The sequence below is a fragment of the Fulmarus glacialis genome, unplaced genomic scaffold, assembly GCF_000690835.1.
Source record: "Fulmarus glacialis isolate BGI_N327 unplaced genomic scaffold, ASM69083v1 scaffold25706, whole genome shotgun sequence".
Lineage (NCBI taxonomy): Eukaryota > Metazoa > Chordata > Aves > Procellariiformes > Procellariidae > Fulmarus > Fulmarus glacialis.
In genome coordinates, this window is record NW_009220617.1 from 17,726 (window position 1) to 36,000 (window position 18,275).

General features: G+C 34.2%; 1 protein-coding gene across 2 annotated transcripts in view; it reads left to right on the forward strand.

Annotated features, from left to right (window-relative positions):
• EFTUD1 (elongation factor Tu GTP binding domain containing 1) overlaps positions 1–18,275 on the forward strand; it is an 82,813-nt gene that overhangs the window by 17,470 nt on the left and 47,068 nt on the right. For both annotated transcript variants that reach the window (XM_009580827.1, XM_009580828.1), the window contains 3 exons: positions 7,732–7,883; positions 8,567–8,745; positions 9,443–9,578. In XM_009580827.1, the coding sequence (XP_009579122.1) occupies positions 7,732–7,883; positions 8,567–8,745; positions 9,443–9,578 (467 nt within the window). The remainder of the gene's footprint in view (positions 1–7,731; positions 7,884–8,566; positions 8,746–9,442; positions 9,579–18,275) is intronic.

The following is an 18,275-nucleotide window of genomic DNA, read 5'->3' on the forward strand; positions in this document are numbered from 1 at the left end:
ATTAACATTATTCTCATACTAAATCCAAAACATAGCCCCATACCAGCTACTGTGAAGAAGATTAACTCTATCCCAGCCAAAACCAGCACAGCTGATTAGGTAGTATTAACAATTTTGTTTTGAAGTGACAGTTGGATTCCATTTTTTGAAAAATAGTAATATAGCTAAGTGTGTATTTCTCGATATTTTAATTGTTAAGATTCAATAGGTAAGCAGTTCTTGAAGAAACCAGAAAAGGAGGTTAGTTTTAAAGAGGAAGGAAAGCTATCTCTGTGAAACAAAATGTAAGTGTTTTAAAAACACAGCATTGTGTAAATGTGATTCGTAAGCACATTTTTTGAATTATATTGGCCATTGTGTGCTATTTACAGTTACACAGTGAAGATTGTGCTTAACAGAATTGAGTGATGGCTGTGTGGAGTGTGTGAGATCCAATATTTAAACGAGCACTCCATGAGGATGCTCCATAAGAATGCCTGAACATAGGGAGGAACAAAGAAGATGCACATTATGTTGATTAACAGTGGTTTCATGTTTACCTATTTAAGAATATTAATATATGTTATATGTTCCATTTACATGTTAATTTTGAGGAGCCATAACTGTGTTCTTGTGTATTCTGATGTTTGACTGCTGGACCTATCTGCTAGGTTATTTGCATTCTCTGGGTGGGTGGGGGAGGAAGCATGTTAAAGCATGTACAAAATCTGAGATTATTCTCTAGATTATTTTTTTTTTTTTTTGCAAGACATACACTCTTCTACTTCCAGAGGAAAGAAAAGTAGATCCATGCTACTGTCTTTTTCTTTCCTTTTGTAATGTTGTATTGTGTAATGTTACCTTTTTGTAAATTTCTTAGAAGCTGCAAATCGACTTTGCAGTTTTTATAGTTTGCCTTATTTCTGCCATCTGCTTGTAATACTTTTTAAGCATAGGTTGGGAAAGGCAAAAAGATCTTCTAAGTCCATGGTGTACAGTAAATGATAACGAAGGTTGGATTTTTAATTAAAACAACCTCCTTTGAGACTGCTGTTGGCAACTAATATCTCCTGGAGGTGACTTTAAAAATTAATAGATTCTATAGTAAAACTGCTATGTGTTTGCTTTTACTGTTTAAATAACAAAGTTTGTCAGCTGTTACAGCACTAGAATACATGGGAAAATAATTTGTGGTTGAGTTACAACAGGTTGGCAGCTTATATTTACCTATCTTTGGAAAGATTTAAAATTTAACTTTCATGTGGTATGTCCCTGTTCTTTTATCAGGTTTTCTAAAGAAACAAGAATTGTGCAAATATGTTTTGTCTGCCAGTTTCTTCTGTCTGAACTTCTGAAATTATTTGCCAATTCCAACCAAATCAGACAAAGTTGTAAATTTTCTGAAAATTGGTGATTGGGCAGAGTAGACAAACAAATTAGGACTCCTGATAAGAGAGTGTAGTGTGATCTCCTTTACTTTAGATATTTTAATATCTAAACCAAAACCCAGTAGGAAGTAGGGCCATATTGGCTTCTTTTGGAGCTACTTGCTTTATGTAATGAGGCCATGGTTATTTGATGATGCCTATGGTTATTTATTCTTAAGTATTGCTGTGTGCAGAATTAGGTGTTCATTCAGCATATGCTGTTTCTTTCTCTCCTTTCTACTAGCGTTTTACACTGAACTGCAGTCTGAAACAGAATGGTTGAATGTAGGTGTATAAATAAAAGCAGAGCTTGGCATTTAGGTACAGAGTATAAATGTTCCAGTTTGCTCTTCTTGAGGTTCAGAATTCTGTCTTTATCTAACCCAGTGTAAAAGAGTGCTATTTAGTAATTAGTAACGATTGCTTTCAAGTAGTTTTAGCTGTTGCTGTATGTATTTAATATAAAATACTGAGAAAATGTAAATTGGATATCAGATGTTTGTTATGATGAAATCCTCTACTAACTTTGTAGAGATTTATGTATAAATGTCACAGTGATGTGATGCAATGTCAGCAATAGGAGGCAAACTATTTATATTACTTCATGTCCATCGTTCTTACAATCCTGCTGTCCATCGTTCTTACAACCTGCTGAATAATGTGAATAAATAGACTACACTAAAGAAATTCCATTTCTACTTTTCAGTGGTAATAAAGAAAAGTCTATTGACCAAATAACCTGATGTTCTACAATTATATTTTATGACTGCACTAGGGAGTATAAAACCTATCATGCCCTTACCATTTTTCTCCAGATAATACGAAAGGTACTTCTTTCTCCTCAGTTAGCTTGAAATCAGGATTTTTTCTTCTTAGGTGTCACCATGAAATAGGCACCTTCCCATACAATTCTGCGTAAAATTATGATGATAATTGTTTCTTTGTTTTGTGGTACAGCTTGTTTGCATATCTTAAACCAACAGATTGTAGTGTACTTCATGTATTTCCTTTCTAATGTTTCCTAAAAACTGTATTGGAAAAAATCTAAATCCTGTGATTTTTGCCCAACCTTCAGCTAAAAAGACATTACGTTGTCTTGATCAAAAGAAGAGAACACTTATAGAGCTCCAAGCACTGTAAGAAATTACTATCTTCTTGCAAGTAAATTAATTTTTATGTTTAAAGGCAATATGACTTTCAGTGACTTCAGTGTGATCTGAACCCCTCATCGTTTGCATTAATAGTTTGTTCTAAATTATAGTTGGTGCATTAGAAATGAATATGGCATGAGTCATCTGAACAGCCTGTCAGATTTACAGGTTAACATCTGAAGATGGCACCCAGTAATATAATTAATAGAGTAAGATATGCTTTTCAAGAATTAAAAATCTTACTTATGGTTATTGTGAAATAAATTTCATTGTAACAGTGTACATCTGAATCCAGCTAAGACCTTTGGAACTGATCTAAGGGAGGAATATGTAGTAATGGATGAAATTTGAATCTCTGGACATAATTTAGTTTGTGTAATTGTAAGCTTAAGAGAGAAAAGTTTGTAACATTCTGCTTCAAGTTTATTCTTTCTGTATTGCACATTTAGTATGTGAGATAAATCAAAGGTTAGTATATTGGTCAAGAGTGTTTTTCAGGGCAGTGTATGACAGCTTGATATTGATATCTTAGTTTCATTACATATCTCAGAATGAATGATAATTGCTATATAATATAATACAAAACAGTTATTGAGTATTCCCCTTTGCAGGAGTCCTGTAAGATTGTTGTATGAAATTTTATGTAAATTCTGATTTGGATAACTTCCAGTTGTTCATATTGTGTATAGACTTTTATTTCTACTGTGAATTGCCTATTGCTTTCAGTTGCAATAGAAAATACAAGAAATAATTTTAGTAGGTGTACATTAGTTTGTGAATGGAAATAGTTCCATAGACATTAAGCAGTTTAATCCAGAAATTAATGAACTTCAGAAGGATTAGGAAGACCACTGGACATGCTCTGTGCTGAACTGTAGCAAACAAGCTGCACTTGAGAGAGCTGTCCTTAGGAATGCTGTTGTCAGAAGTCTTTGAGTACCAGATGGTGAGCAGAACAGCAGCCAATGATTTAACTAGAACTTAATTCTGAAGAGTAATCCAGAAGATTTTCTATAAATTACTTAGATTTAAAGATGTTAACAGAAATTACCCCCTCTAGATTCATGAAGTCAAGCACGTGTCCATGAGCTCATGAAATTTAAAGTGGTAAAAACTGTATGGAGAGAAAGTATTCTCAGCCACTTCAGAAACATTGGCACGTGAGATGCATCACAGTCACTTGTTGACAGTGGTAGGAATCTTTTGGAAATCAGTTGATATTCTGACTGTGATGTTTCCTTTCTAAAAAGGTCTGAGGGTTAAAAGGTTAAAAAAATAAATATAACACTTTCTTTAACAATCAGAGGCTAATTTATGTTTGGGTTTTTTGTTTTGATTATTCGCTATGAATTTTTGAAATGTTTTGGAATGAAGTCTCTCTTTGATAACCTGGAAGGGTAGAAAAGCTATCATATTCAGAGGATTGATTGCGTGAAGAAGTTTAGTTGTCGTTCAGTTTGAACTAAATGAGTTACTCTGGGGGAATGTGGGAATAAAGAAGTTGGCAGTAGCTTGCTTACATTACCTGAAATCTGATTCATTTAATCAACAATCTACTGAATGGTAATAGTATGTATATTATACTCTTTTCCACATTATTGTTTCCATAGCATTTGTTTACCACATGGTTGAGGTTAAGATGAGTTAGTAATAATGTGGTTACCCATCTGTCAGCTCTATTACTTGTGCCTGGTTCACATGTATGGTGTCTGGATGCTGTAGCATCTCTCTGGAGGTGGGGAATCTCTCTTTTTCTTTCTGCTCCAGAATTTTCATTTACTGTTTTTTGTGTGACTGCATGGTCCCATTTTTCTCTGCCAATATTATGAGGCTGTAGATCCTTTCTAATGGAGTGAAAAAAGGGGAGGGAAGAAATATGGTAGGGAAGAAGAGGAGAGAATCTTTCTTCTGGTTTGGGCAGCATTTGTTCAGAATTGATTTCCCTTCTGATTGGTTTTGCCAACTGGAGAAATTGAATAAATCAGGGTATAATTTAAAACTAGCTTGTTGCAGATCCAGTGCCTTATGTGCATTAATCTTGTTCTGTGTTCTGCTTGAGTGTGCTACAATTCTATATAAGGATTTATTTGACAACATTATCTTTTTGTGGTTTCCAATGATACTACCAGGAGTGACTAATTTTATAGAAATTAATGCTAACAGAAACCAGGCTGGAAGTCTGGGTTGTGTCTACTAGCTAAAGTCCCACCCACACTCAATCTGCTTCTTATCAAATTGATAATATAATTAACTGTGCTTATATGTATTGCAACTTACACCAGTGCATTTGGAATTTTAAGGTACCTTTAACATTTGTGATTAGGGCTATCTGACACCTAAATATACTGATACTTTTAAAAATACCATGTAAAGGGAAAGAAAGCAAACAAACTTTTTTCTTTTACTTATTTACACAAATGGAAAGTATTTTTGGGCAATAAAATGTGTTGGAATGCATACATATGTCCTCGTGTATACTATGCCATCATATATAGACTGCATTTATGACACCCTTGGCTGTCTCATCTGTACTTTCCCTATCAATCTCTCTCCTCTGGGAATTTTTCAGACATTCCAAATCCTTAAATAGCTTTGAACAGCTGCCTTCAGGAAAAAAAACTCATCATAAAAAAAGTTTTCTTCTCCACCATCTGCTTTGCATTTTGTATTGTTAAGCCTCACTCTCTTTTGCAATAAAATAAACAAACCAAGCAGAAATACCACACTATCCCAAATTTCAGAGATACATATTCTTCTGTCACAATGATTGTTAAAGAGATGATATTTTAAAAGAAAAGAAGTTGCTGCGAAGTTTGTAGTGCCAGTTTTGTCATACTTTTGCCTTTTCTATGACATGTAATGTGTCTGTCCCAGGTTCCGAGTTCTGAAAGTCTGTGCTTCAAATTCTGACATTTTATCCCGGGGCCTCTCTTAGGTAATTTTTAGAGAGATTTTTAATTTATGCATAGTTTTCTTACTCTTTTGAGTTGAACATTTGGATTCAAGGTAAGCATGATAACTGTGTTCAAAGTGATTTCCTCAAGTTCCAGGAAGAATTTTGATAAAATGAAGGGTCTCATTAAGCATTTTTTAAATTAAGTCTCTTGCAGAATGTGTTGTATGCAGAAAAGCATCCATATGATGATATAAAAAAAATCTTACTGGCAGTGAGCTGCTCTCAGCCACATAATCTGTTCAGGGCTTTCTGCCCCTAATTAATCCAGTTAAGGGCAGAGGAGGCGTCCAGTAAGTGTCTCTACTGGCTACACATAAAAACTTTGACCCTTAAGTGATGGGTTGTTTCCTTATTTGGGAGTGTGGAATAGTTGATATGGGGATGTGATTCAATCATCTTTTTTTTTTTTTTTTTTTGTAGAGATCATATTTATATGTTTGTTTTGTAAAGAAAAATTACTCTACTGCTGTAGTGCTTCCCACTGTTTTCTTCCTCTTATCATTCATTACTACTACCGCTATTCAGGAAATCTTGAACTGTTTTTGTAAGTGTGGAAATTAAAGTAAAGAGAGGAATTGACTTGTCAACGGCTACTAAACAAGCTAAAATTACTAATAGGGTACTTTTGTTTTTAATGCTCTGTTCATCAGACTGTGTGCTTGATACAATTGACTGAAAGAATCCTAAACCATCTTAATACTAAGAACCGTTGTTCTTGCCTCCTTCATATGAGCAAATGCAGGTGTAAGGACACATCATGTAGATGGGGTTTTGCTGTGTTCACCTTCTTGAGCTGAAGTCAAGATTTAAGACTTTGTGATTAGTTTGTCCAGCTGTGTTGTACAAATGCAGGTTTTATGATAGAGAGAATTCTTCTGTTTCTTCTCTCGAGTTAGAATTCCACTAAGAATATTCATATAATATAAAAATACATTGGTTATTATTTTGGAAATAAATTATTTATTAATGCTGGAAAGCAGTATATATTTCCGTTGCTCCCAATAAAAAAAAAAAAAAGGAAAATTGAAAGCATTCTAGTTCCATGAAAAAAATTGTATCTACATAACTTAATTATTTTTTCCTGCTTTTAAGCCATGGTGATAAAGATTTTTTTTTTTTAATGTAGGCACCTGACAGCACTTTACATGAGAAATTGTCGATATTGAAATTACTAAACAGAATAGATTATTCTTAAGAGTATCTGTAATGATTATAGCAGGATCACAGGTTCAGCTCTTTTATATGGGAAATTAATAGAAACAGAGGAGGAACTGGAAAGAGAAGATGACTAGTGTCTGAAATGAATTTCCTTGTTTGGAACTTATTAAATTAGAAGATAACCTCATATCACAGATTTTTATTTAGGGCCAGATTTAAAAATCAAATGGACAATTTCAGGCAGTGCTGTTAGATTTCATATATGTGTAACTCATTTTGCTGTTTAAAATGCTTGAAAAAAGTTGCATTTAAAACCAAGTCTGTTTATATTGCCTTATGTAAGAATGATAATGTCATTCGTTAATTTTTATTATTTATTGCTTTAAATCTTACATTAGAGCACTTTGTTTTAAGGCGGGGTTTACCAGTGAGTAGATCGAAATTGCATCAGAATATTAAAACTATTTTTTGTTGTTGTTGTCTCAGTTTTAAGTCTTTTGTCCTTTATGAAGTTATTCACTTTATGGAAAGGTAGCTATAGCAAGCAAAGACTTTTCCCTGCATTGAACATTTGCTGTGAAGACTACCTTAAAATAATAAAAATACCACAAGTAATTTAAAATGACAGTATTTGATCCCCGTGTATTTGGAAGAAAAGTCTGGTATTTTTTTCTAACTATCTTGGTATAGATAAGCTTCGATTAGTACACTGTATGCTTAGTCTTAGCTGTCATTCTAGCTCAGAATAACATACTGGACATGGTGTAAAAAGCAATTTTGAAAATTGGCTTGGATCTTTTCTGAAAAAGTGAGAATTCACACATCAATGGGACTTATTTTGACAAAATAAACAGAAGTTTAATGTGGTGGCCTCTTCCTAAACATGGTAGAGGAAGAGTTTGCTAATTTTAGCTGACATAAAATATATAGTATCATGGGGACAAAAGGCATTCTGCATAAGTTTTTACTTATGCCAAATATAGTATTCTAATTATTGTGATTTAATTTATTTTAAAATAAATGACATTTCCAAATACTAATGTTTTAAAATACAACATAGGCCTTTAACTCAAGAAGAAATTGCTCATCGGCGTGAACTTGCAAAACGAAGGCATGCAGAAAAATTGGCAGCAAATCAAGGAAACGAGCTGTCAGAAAAGCCCCCAGGTGAAAATTCATCTGAAGTAACTGGGAACACTGGTGATACGAAAGGTATGTAATGCTCTGCTATCTATTTTTCTTAGCGGGCGTTTAATAGTAATATCTAGGTGTGGTCAAGGGGCTGGGTACTTTACAGAGAATCATCCACATGCCAGTCCAAACAGTTCAATAAATGGAACTGAACGAAGAGTGAGGAGGGATTTGTAAGAAAGCAATAGTTCATAAATGCTGTAAGAGTGCCATGTATACCTGTTCCTGTAGCCTGTGAATGCATTTGGTCTCAGTACTTTGAGTCAGTGAAGATAGATGATGCTTGAAGGAGATGCTTTCCTGAAAAATTAAATAATTTTCACTCTAAGTAGAAAGGTGCGGCGATTGACTTTTGCCCTGCTGTGTGGGGAGGAAAGATTCAGGTTTGTTTAGCTTACTGCTAGAACCTTCTTATGGACTTGTTATTAGCATGCTTTATGCCAATATAACTTTTAATTCCTTTAAGCTTTTATGAGAGTAACTGTTTCATTAAAAAAAAAAGAAAACCAAACAGCCTAATAATAAATTGTTACAAAAGCAGTGTATGAGCAACAGGACTGGATTATGAGTTACAATGGGGCATTCTTGCCGTCTTTTAATGCGTCACCAAATGTGATAGGATAATATGTAATTGGTTATTTTTTTGTCTGATGATGAGGCAGAAACTGCTTTTATACTCCATATATTTTTCTAACTTTGATTAGGTGAAGAGCAACAGCTCACTAGTCAAGTAGATATCATGACCTCAAAGGCAGTGAAACAGGAAGCAGACAACAAGGAGTCTTTCATTGCTTTTGCTAGAGTGTTCAGTGGCATCGTGCAAAGAGGGCAAAAGATCTTTGTTTTAGGACCAAAATATGATCCTGCTGAGTCTTTGCATAAGGTAAGAGGTGACAGTGAACTGTTACCATAACTTGGGATTCTTTTGAAACACCAATGACTTAACTTTTTATATGTTACTCACTCAAAAAAAAAAAAAAAAAAAAAAAAAAGTTCAAGTCAAAAATTCCAGAAAGTATTAAAGTAATTTCGGTAATTGTGGTAATACCTGATTGTGTCCATAAACTCATTATAAACCTTAACATTTCCAAAATAGTTTAAGTACAGTGTTGTATTAGCTAACAATAAATCCAGTATGTGCATACTTGGATTCAAAGAGAACTTGCAAAGGAAAAAACCAGTGCTTTTGTGGAACAGGAGGTGCATAACAGTATTGAAAAAAATGGTGTTAAACTTTTTGAGATTGTGATCATAGAAGTTCATTACTTATGAATTTACTTTAAAACGTGTTTTATCAGTGACAATGAAAAGTGAGCTAGAAGTAGTACACACCTAAAAATTACCAAAGAAAGCATTATTTTTTATTTTCTTGGTAACATTTGCTCGTTTGCCGCAAGACTGAATGTTTTGGAAGGGGAAAAATATTTTCAAGTATATGTTGGTTTTTAATACCTAACTTCTGAAATGAAAATGCTTTAGAATGTATTTCTTAGCTTTGGAATGCAAGGAAGTTTTGAGAAAGAAGTTTTTATCGGTACTAAGTCATAAATATCCAACACTGGTTGTTTTACTCTGTGTAGCTGTCATGCCAGTGTTCTGCTACAAATGATCTGCCATTAGTTCCTCATATGACTTGCTGTACATTGGAGAATCTCTACTTGCTTATGGGAAGAGAACTTGAAGATCTTGAAGAAGTACCTGCAGGAAATGTTCTGGGTAAGATGTAACTAATATTTAATTTCCTAGAGCTTGAATCTTTGTATCATCCAAAATACACTGAAATTGTTTTGATGTGATTAATAATAAGAAAACTTAAATAAATCTATGAATGTTTTTAGGTATGTTGTGTGTGCAAAAAATGAAGGCATTCTAATAAAACTGTGATTTCTGTGAACTTTGAATTGTGAGGAGGGAAAAGATGCATGAATAGCAGAAAACTAGGGATTACATTAGCCTGTTATCTTCAGGTTGGAGTATTGCCAGGTAAGCATCGCTGCCAGGAATTGCCAAAGGCAGCAGTAAGGTCTCATATTTTATAAATTGCAAGGATTATTTATAATATTTTCCCAACAGTGGAAATTCTGTAATATGACTTCTCTAGTGATGAGGATAATTGTAGTTTTATCTATGGGTCTGCTTGAACTATGGTGCTAAAAATTGTTTCTTTTATGGCTGTGGCAAATTTTGTACTTTCTCCATGGACAAGATTCTAAGTGATAAGTCATCCTAGTCACTGAGTTATGCTCTTTTTGCTTTGCTCTAGAGTATGAATAGCATTCTTTGCTGGTTTTGTCCTTTGTTTGTCTTTTTTTAATATCGAAAGTAGTATTTAGAATTTAGAAAGTATAAACTTTAAAAATTATTTGATTCTTTATTTTTTCATTTTGTGAATGAAAATGTATGAACTACAGCAAAATATAAGATTTTTTTTTTTTCCATGTGTTTTGTCTGATTTTTAGAAATTCATAGTAAATATATAGTAAAGTTAAAAATAGGTGTACTCTGTCAGGGTTGGATTTTGTTAATCTAGGCAGTTAACCATGCTGGTTGCTTTTAGCATGGGCCTGGTGTTCAGAACATGTTCAGCTGGTGGATTAGTTTTATTTGGAAGCTTAATATTTTAAAATTCTGAATTATACCTTACTCTAGCCTGATGCCCAAGTTGACCATTTTCAGTATCAAAATGCATTAAGTATATGGTCTGTTCACTTCAAAAAATGATTAACTGTTTGGAAAAAAAACACCACCCCAGAAAGTGAAGGGATATCGTCTTCGTGATTGCCAAATAATAAATGCTCCTGGAGCTGCCTCCTGCAGAGAAAAATATATTGTGAGAGTTATATTATTTCTTTAATGTTAAGAGTTGGACCAAATTTCAAGAAATGTTTTTGTAACCAATTAATTCTACCAAAAAGTTGTGAGTAGTCTCTACTGCTGAAGGCTACTCTTCAGTGGGGTCTAGCTTTTCCATAAAGAAAGGATGTTGTTTGAGTAATACGAAAGTTCTAAATGGTGACACAAGATTTGTCATATTTAGAAGAATTCATTGGAGTTTTAAGATCAGAGCTCTTAGCCACACTATGTTTGGTATTTCATCTCTTTTTACCAGATCATTGTCTAGTCTCTTTATATATTGACAGAACAGGTTTTCATTTTTACCTAGAACATAAAAGCTCAAGTATATATGTATTTTTTTTTTAAAGCTGATGTTATTTTAAAGGATTTTTAAAACTAAAAGCCCTAAATACCTTCATGTTCATTTGTTTCTCCCATTTCCCTGTAAAGCTGCATTGTTAATTTACATAAATTCAATAAACACCTTTACTGATTTGATGATGATTTACCTCACTCAGGAGAAAATGCAATACATTTATATGAGAGGAATCTCTAACAATGATGATGTAAGACTTTTATTATTCCAGTTAGTAACAATGATTTCTGTTTCAATGGCCATTTATCTTCCAGCTTTAAAGCATACGGCAGTGATTTCTCTCCAGCCATATAAGGAAATTGTGTGTAGATTATCTAGTAGATTAAGGAAGCTTTTCTGAAAGCTCTGTAGTTTTACTCTGTATAATTAAATTATTGCCATAAGGAATACACAGTTAATCATGACTGCCTATTTCTACTTTAAAACTTGTGGTATAGTGTTTTTTCAGATTTTTTTTCTTCAGGGTTTGGGGTTTTTTTTGCTATTATTTATAGGTTGTTTCTTACAAGGAAGAATCTTCTTGGTCCTAGTGAGCAGCCTTTTTATTCTTTATACTGGCTTATGCTAAGGTTTAAAGATCAAAGACATGGCTTGATACATAGGTTGTTTTACTGAAGATGAAAAGATTTCATTGCTTGTTCCTTGTGTTCAATTAATATTTCCTTAAAATACTGATCTCCTTTTAATTGCTAAAAATGTGAGAAAATGTTGTAAGAGGAAAAGGTAATGAAGGCATACTGTATTTGAACTACAAAGCTGTCACACAAACAGAATTCAAGAACATCCAGCTGAAAAGTCATGTCCCTGTCTAATATGCATAGCCATTCTGGCAAGCTTCAGAAAGTTATTTTCTGGTATTATTCTGAGTTCCTGGAAGTTAGAGGAGACAGACTGCTTTGCATTAGTTAATTTGTATTGCAAGTTTGCAGCTCAAATGTTTTGTCAAAAGTATTTGTCAAAAAGCTTTAAGCAGTGTGTCATTTTCAAGTAATGGCAGGCACAAAAGACTGCCTCCTTCAACATGGCTGTTTATAATTCACAATTTTTCTTCTTTACAACCTCTGTGACTACTATACATTTTTTGTAGTCCTTGAGTAGGAGGTGAAATATGATTTAAAACAAATGAAAAAGTTCTTGGGGACCAAGGATAATAAAGTATTTGTAATAAATCTTCTTTTAAAAATTATTTGTCAGAATATTCTATGAAAAGAGTAAAATTCTTGTCTCTGACAAAAACACCTGGTTTGCAGAATCTGTAATTTAGAAGCGCTATTGATTTCTTCACTTTGAGAACTAAAAAGGGATATGTGAACAAAATGCCTTCTGAGGAGAGAGTACTGTCTTATTTTTCACTTTTTTTCCCCTGCACTTCTATTAGCGATCCTGTGCCAGCAGACAGGAAATTGTACTTGGTAACTGGTACTACTGAGTTCTACTTTATACTACTTTGAATGAACAGAGATCTTGCAGGAGGAGAACATAGTTACTGGGGCAGAAGATAAGGGTATACTAGATTAGGTATGTGCCTTCGGGTTCCAAATGGCACTTGTATTTAGTTGAAACTGCTTAGTGAAAAACATGATCGTCATTGGAACGGGCCATGAAAAGTGTCCTGAGGTTTAATTTGGAAAACTGTTGAAGTACGAATCCAAAAATAAATCATGTCTCGGTGCACTGTTTCACGAATGGCTTGTTTTTCTGTATTGTGTCACAGGCCTTTTGTATGATATGCAGTTGCTGAATTTGAACCTCCCTGTGGCCATCAGGTCTGAGAGTCCTGGGAGTGAGAGCCTTGTCTTGCAAATGGTCCACCTCCTTGTCCTTATTGCAGTGCTAACCTTCTCTGTATCGCTCTGTCCTGTCTTAGGGGCCATATGAACTTCTGTACCAGCTTCACTTGCCTTGCAGTTGGGCTGATGCCTTATTATCTTAACAAAAACAGTGTTACCTGTTTTGTAAATTCTAACTAGGTATATCAAAATCATGCTTAAATTCCAAATATAGAGTACTCTGTGCTTGCAAACATTAAATGTGACAATTATGTATGTCACTTTAATCTGTATCTCAAAATCAGTTGAGATCTTTTGATTCCAAGATATATTGGGCACATTTTGTGCTCACCTTTTGAAAACTGCCTGAATAACCGTTGGAAAGAAAAGCTTGTATCATAGACCTTGGATACAAGCCTATGTGCTGTTTTGAAAACATTGTCCTTCTGTGTCTTTAAGGAGAGAAACAGTACTTGAATATTAAATTCCAAAGACTGCTTGACTGATGTATCATTGCATGTTCTTAATGACACTATAATTAACACTGACCTGTGTTTGCATAATCTAGTGCTATGCAAATAGCAAGCTACTGTAATTGCACCACTCTGTTTAAATATTTATCCTTCTTCGCTATGGCAAAAATATATCTGACAAAGGAACTTGATATAGACAATCATCTGGCTATCCAGATGCATTTAGCTTCTTTAGTTTATTGAGTATTATAGAAGATTAGGTTCTTGCTGGGACACTCCCTTGTTGCACAGGGAACATCTATGGTACTGGAGGTTCCTGCTACCATGCAAGCATCTTCTCCAGATATGTTGTATTTAACAAGAAGTGGCTGTTGCCACTGTAGTGTTAGGTATTGTTTAACAAACTGTGGAGACTGATAATGCAGGTACACAAATAGAAACACTAACACTAACATAAACAATTTTTATTTTGAAATTTTTTGTTAATGAAAAGTGTGGGGAAGCAGTATTTATTATGTCATTTCATGAATGAAAAATGTTGCTTTTTTACCAGGAGGGAAAACAATAACTTAAATTGAAACAGTGTTAAAAGTTCCACAAAGGAGATTATTACAGGCAAGTTTTAAACTATTTTCGTTATGTTTCTACGTTAAGAATATTTCGTCTAAATCAAGACTACCTCTACCACAACAGTAAGTGTTTTGAAGCGTTAATAGGTCTGTATTCTGGGGAATGCAAGAGGAAGTGGGGACAGTTGGTTTGCTTGTTCCCATGCAGGAATCTCCCTCTCTCTCTTTATCTATCTATTTATGTATCTATCTATCTTTAGTTATTTATTTATTTAAACCAGGCAAAGGAAAAGTACAAATACAGAAAAAGTGTAATTTTGTAACACTTGTTCTGATATTTTTGTGGTTGAAGACGATAAAAAGAACTTAGTGAGTGATCCCCAAAGTGACAAAGGAAAAATTAGAAGGCAATATGTGAGGAAAAAGTAATTTGGGCTCATAAGTAAGATTGAGCAAGTGCATGCCCTCCAGATGCACATAATAGCTTCTTCCCCCCCTCCCCCCCCCGCTTTTTGTTATTTTTCACGTTGCTGTGTTGTAATTGAAGACAAAATGCCTTTTTTGTTCTATGCAAAATGGGCTGTTTGAGTAATGAAAACAGTTGTTGGAGGTAGCGTAAAAATGCATTTTAAAAAGGCAAAAAGAAGTAGTGTTTTTTTGTGATGATACCAAGCACAGATGAAAGGCCTAGGATTCCCATACTAGGTATTGATTCTTATTTCTAAGTAGTTTAAGCAAATGCTGATGTAAAAACCAAGGAACGTGTTTCTGAAAACACTGGTTTAGGTACTTGTATAAGTACAAGCATGTTTAGGTACTTGTATAAGTGAATGATGATGTGGGGTTTTTTAAACTTGGCTCAGTGTCATGTTTTTCTGAATAAAGAATTGAACGATCATCAAGTGATAAATTCTATTCCAATTAACAAAAATGTATCTCGAGGCATGTTGCGCATGCACACTCATCATGTGCACGCAGGAGTTCAGAATAACATGCATCTTAAAATTGCTTTTTATCCACAAGTACTACAACAATAGTTTTGTGTTTGCTAGCATACAAAAACCAGATTTTTCCTAGAGCTGCCTATATGACTATTTAAGCAAAGCTTTTGTAGTGCTTTAGTGTAATGCTCATAGGAGGCTAGATGATTTCCTGAATGTTTTCAAATGCAGTTAGCTATGTGAATATCAAGTGTTCTACCAAATTAAGAGCATTTGTTTCTTTAACTTACCAAATGATGTTGTTAAAAGCAGGAATCTAGAAGTCACTCCTGTTGCCAGCTCACTATGAACTGACTTCCTACATGATAGACTGCTGTGTACCTTGGGTTTTCCATTTCTAAAATGCTTGTTTTCCCATACAATGTTCTTTCATGTTTTAATTATTTATAAAGCACTTATAGGATTTTTGACATGTGAACAATATGACATGGGAAATGTAGGTGATTACAGGTTTATACTTCTGGATTTTTTTATACCTTTCTGAAGATAGGTGCCATACAGCTGCAGCTAGCGTGAAGAGCTGGTATGAAGTAGTATAGCTAACCTCATTACAAGGTGTCTAACAAGCATTTCATTCCTTTAGGACTTCATCGTACAATTTAGGAGCTTTTAATAAGCAGCCTCTGCTAAGAGCAAAGAGCAGCTGCAAGCAGCGATGCCATTTTAAAGGCCCAGAATGGCTTTCTAGGACTGATGCCAACTAGCAAGCATTACCACCTTCTGTGAAAGCCCTAGGAACAGTCCTGCTGTTGCACCAGCCTTTTATTTCTGTGCAAACATTTGGTGGGCTAATTTCACTCTCTGAATCAGTAATGTGATTATTTAGAAAAAAAAAAAGTAGCCAGCTTGAAGTGATTCCAGCTGTATGGGCTGTCTCATCTCAGCATACTATGATCAATGAACACAGGAGGGCAGTCTTTCTCAAGAATGTTACTGAAATCAGCTGAAAATAGTGAATGAAACAAAGAAAACTCAAACCTTTGTCTTCAATTTTGGAATACTTAAAATTTTTATTGCTAACTGCCATCTTATAACTCCAATAAAATAACCTTGCTTTTTTAACTGGTTTATAGTAATTGAGCATTATTCAGGAAAAGGTATATAATTGAAAGGATTTTATTGAATGACGTTTTATCTCTGTGAAGTGTTGAGTTTACCTGACATCATTGTATCTATATTAATTTCCTACCCAATTAATGTTTTATGAATAGTTAAATTGTTGAAAAAATTAAATATGTTCAAGTTGTTTATTTGAGCTAAAGACATAATAGTTAATCTGTTGTTTGGCCTCTTTCAGTGCTGGAAACTGAAACCATTTTCTTAACTCTATTTTTGCTGTAGTGGACTTAGTCCCTTTGCAGTAACTGCTCTTTGCTGTGTGTGGTTCCAACAAGCAGGCTGAGTAATTTGTGTTGCTTATTGGGCAATGTAACATAGCATGGTGCGCAGCTAATGAACTAGTATCAAATGAAATTAGAAGTGTATTTTGCTGATCATCTGATAAGTTTCCTTTACCCTGTTTGCCTTACCATTTCTGCTGTTTTATTTGTGATTCCATTTCAGGGGATTTGACTTGACAAACTTTATTGCAGAAGAAATAAGTGATTCGTTACTTTGTTTTCAAATCAGTATCAATATATCACTGGAGAGGAAAAATACGACACGTCTTAGGTTAGAGGTATAGCACTGATGTGTGTCTTTATTGACCCAGCTAAGGTTTTTTTTGGAAGAATACTTAGAATGGTTAGTAGTTTCCTTATACAGCCTTTTTAGGTTGGCTGTTCTTTTAATTTATTTGAAGAATTTAAATTGCTTTTTGAGTAGCTATATTTTTCCTATTTTTCTGATTGTAGCTTCTTAAGATTATAAACAGAAATCATAAGTGTAGTAATTCTTTCTGAAGAAAACCACTTCTAAATTCTCTAGTGCTTCTGGAACATTCTCTGCTCTAATTTTCAGGAGTTTATTATGAGATCTTAAAAATGTGTTTAGTCTTGCCACTGGAATACAAGTTTTTTTTAATAATATTTAAAAATTGAGCCGTATAGGATTATTTAGGCTAAAGTCATAATACATTCATCTAGCCAAAAATGCCTTTAAGTTTGCTCCTGACCACTGTTGGATTATAATGTCAAAAAATTCAAATAATTAAGTTTTTGAGGAAAGGGAGATTGCAATGAAACATTCTGTATCTGTTTTAAAGCAACTTTTAGTTATTATGATCTGTAAAATCTGAGCTTTCATGTAAATGAAAATTAGATTTCTAAATAATCTTCCAAATGTGAGGTAAGTGCTCCTGATTCTTTGGCGTTTGTATGCAGACAGATACTTGCTGATACTTGAGGTTTCCCAAATAGTACCAGAAGGAAAACTGCCCAGACTTGTTGGTGTTCGTTGTTGCTACTTATATGCCTGTGGGCAGCAGTGGGACTAAAAAGAACCAAGACAATTTCATACCATTGCTTCTTGAAGAAACACAGCACAGCAGCAGGCACATGCTTTGCAGCTACTTAATAGAAAAGATCTAGAAATAGACTGGGAAGAGGGTTTGAGGTGCAGGCAGTCATCTCTGTTTATCACCCCTGTGTTTGCTTCAGAAAGAAATTATTTTTGGCCTTGGGACTTCAAATTTATTAGATGCCTATTATTACACTAATATACATTGATCAGAATTCAGGGCCAGTGTTAAAGGAGACCGACTCCTTTTCCTCGTGTAAGGGTGGAGAATTGACTTATGTAGTCATTGTCTCTGGGCGGATGTTACTCAGCCTTTCCATAGCTAACTGTTTGTGGGTTTGGATATTAGCTAGCTTATCTCCAAAATATCAAAATCTTCTGTGTGAGTAGTTGGTTGCGTGTAATTTTTCAAGTCTCTTCAAAATGAAAGGATAGGGTTTTTCCCCAGTATTTCACAGTTACTTTCTTTCGCCAGCATCAATGTATTATTTTTAGTCTCTCCCTCTATGAAACTGAATATGTCCATGTATAAATAAAGGGAGAACAGTTATCTACAGAAATAGCCATATTTATTACTTGGCTAATGAACCTCTTATTTTTTCCAATACTGTAAGAGAACAAGAGTGTTAAAGTAGTTAGTATCACCGATGAAAATGGTAATAGAAGTCTTAAGGTGAAGTTTTGAGATGATTGGCTGAACTCACATCCGTAATGTTGTGTTTGGGAATTTTTCCAGCGTACTGAGATGCATCGCTCATGATTTTGGGAAATTACCTCACACTTTCATTTGAAGAGCCTGAAAACTATACCCTCCCTCAATCTGCTTATAAAAATTACTTGCAACATGCTTTTGTGTTTGGTGTTTTGTATTTTTTTTAAACCAGTATCCTCTTTAAAACTAGGATGTCAGTATTGTTTAGTAGGTGGCAGTTT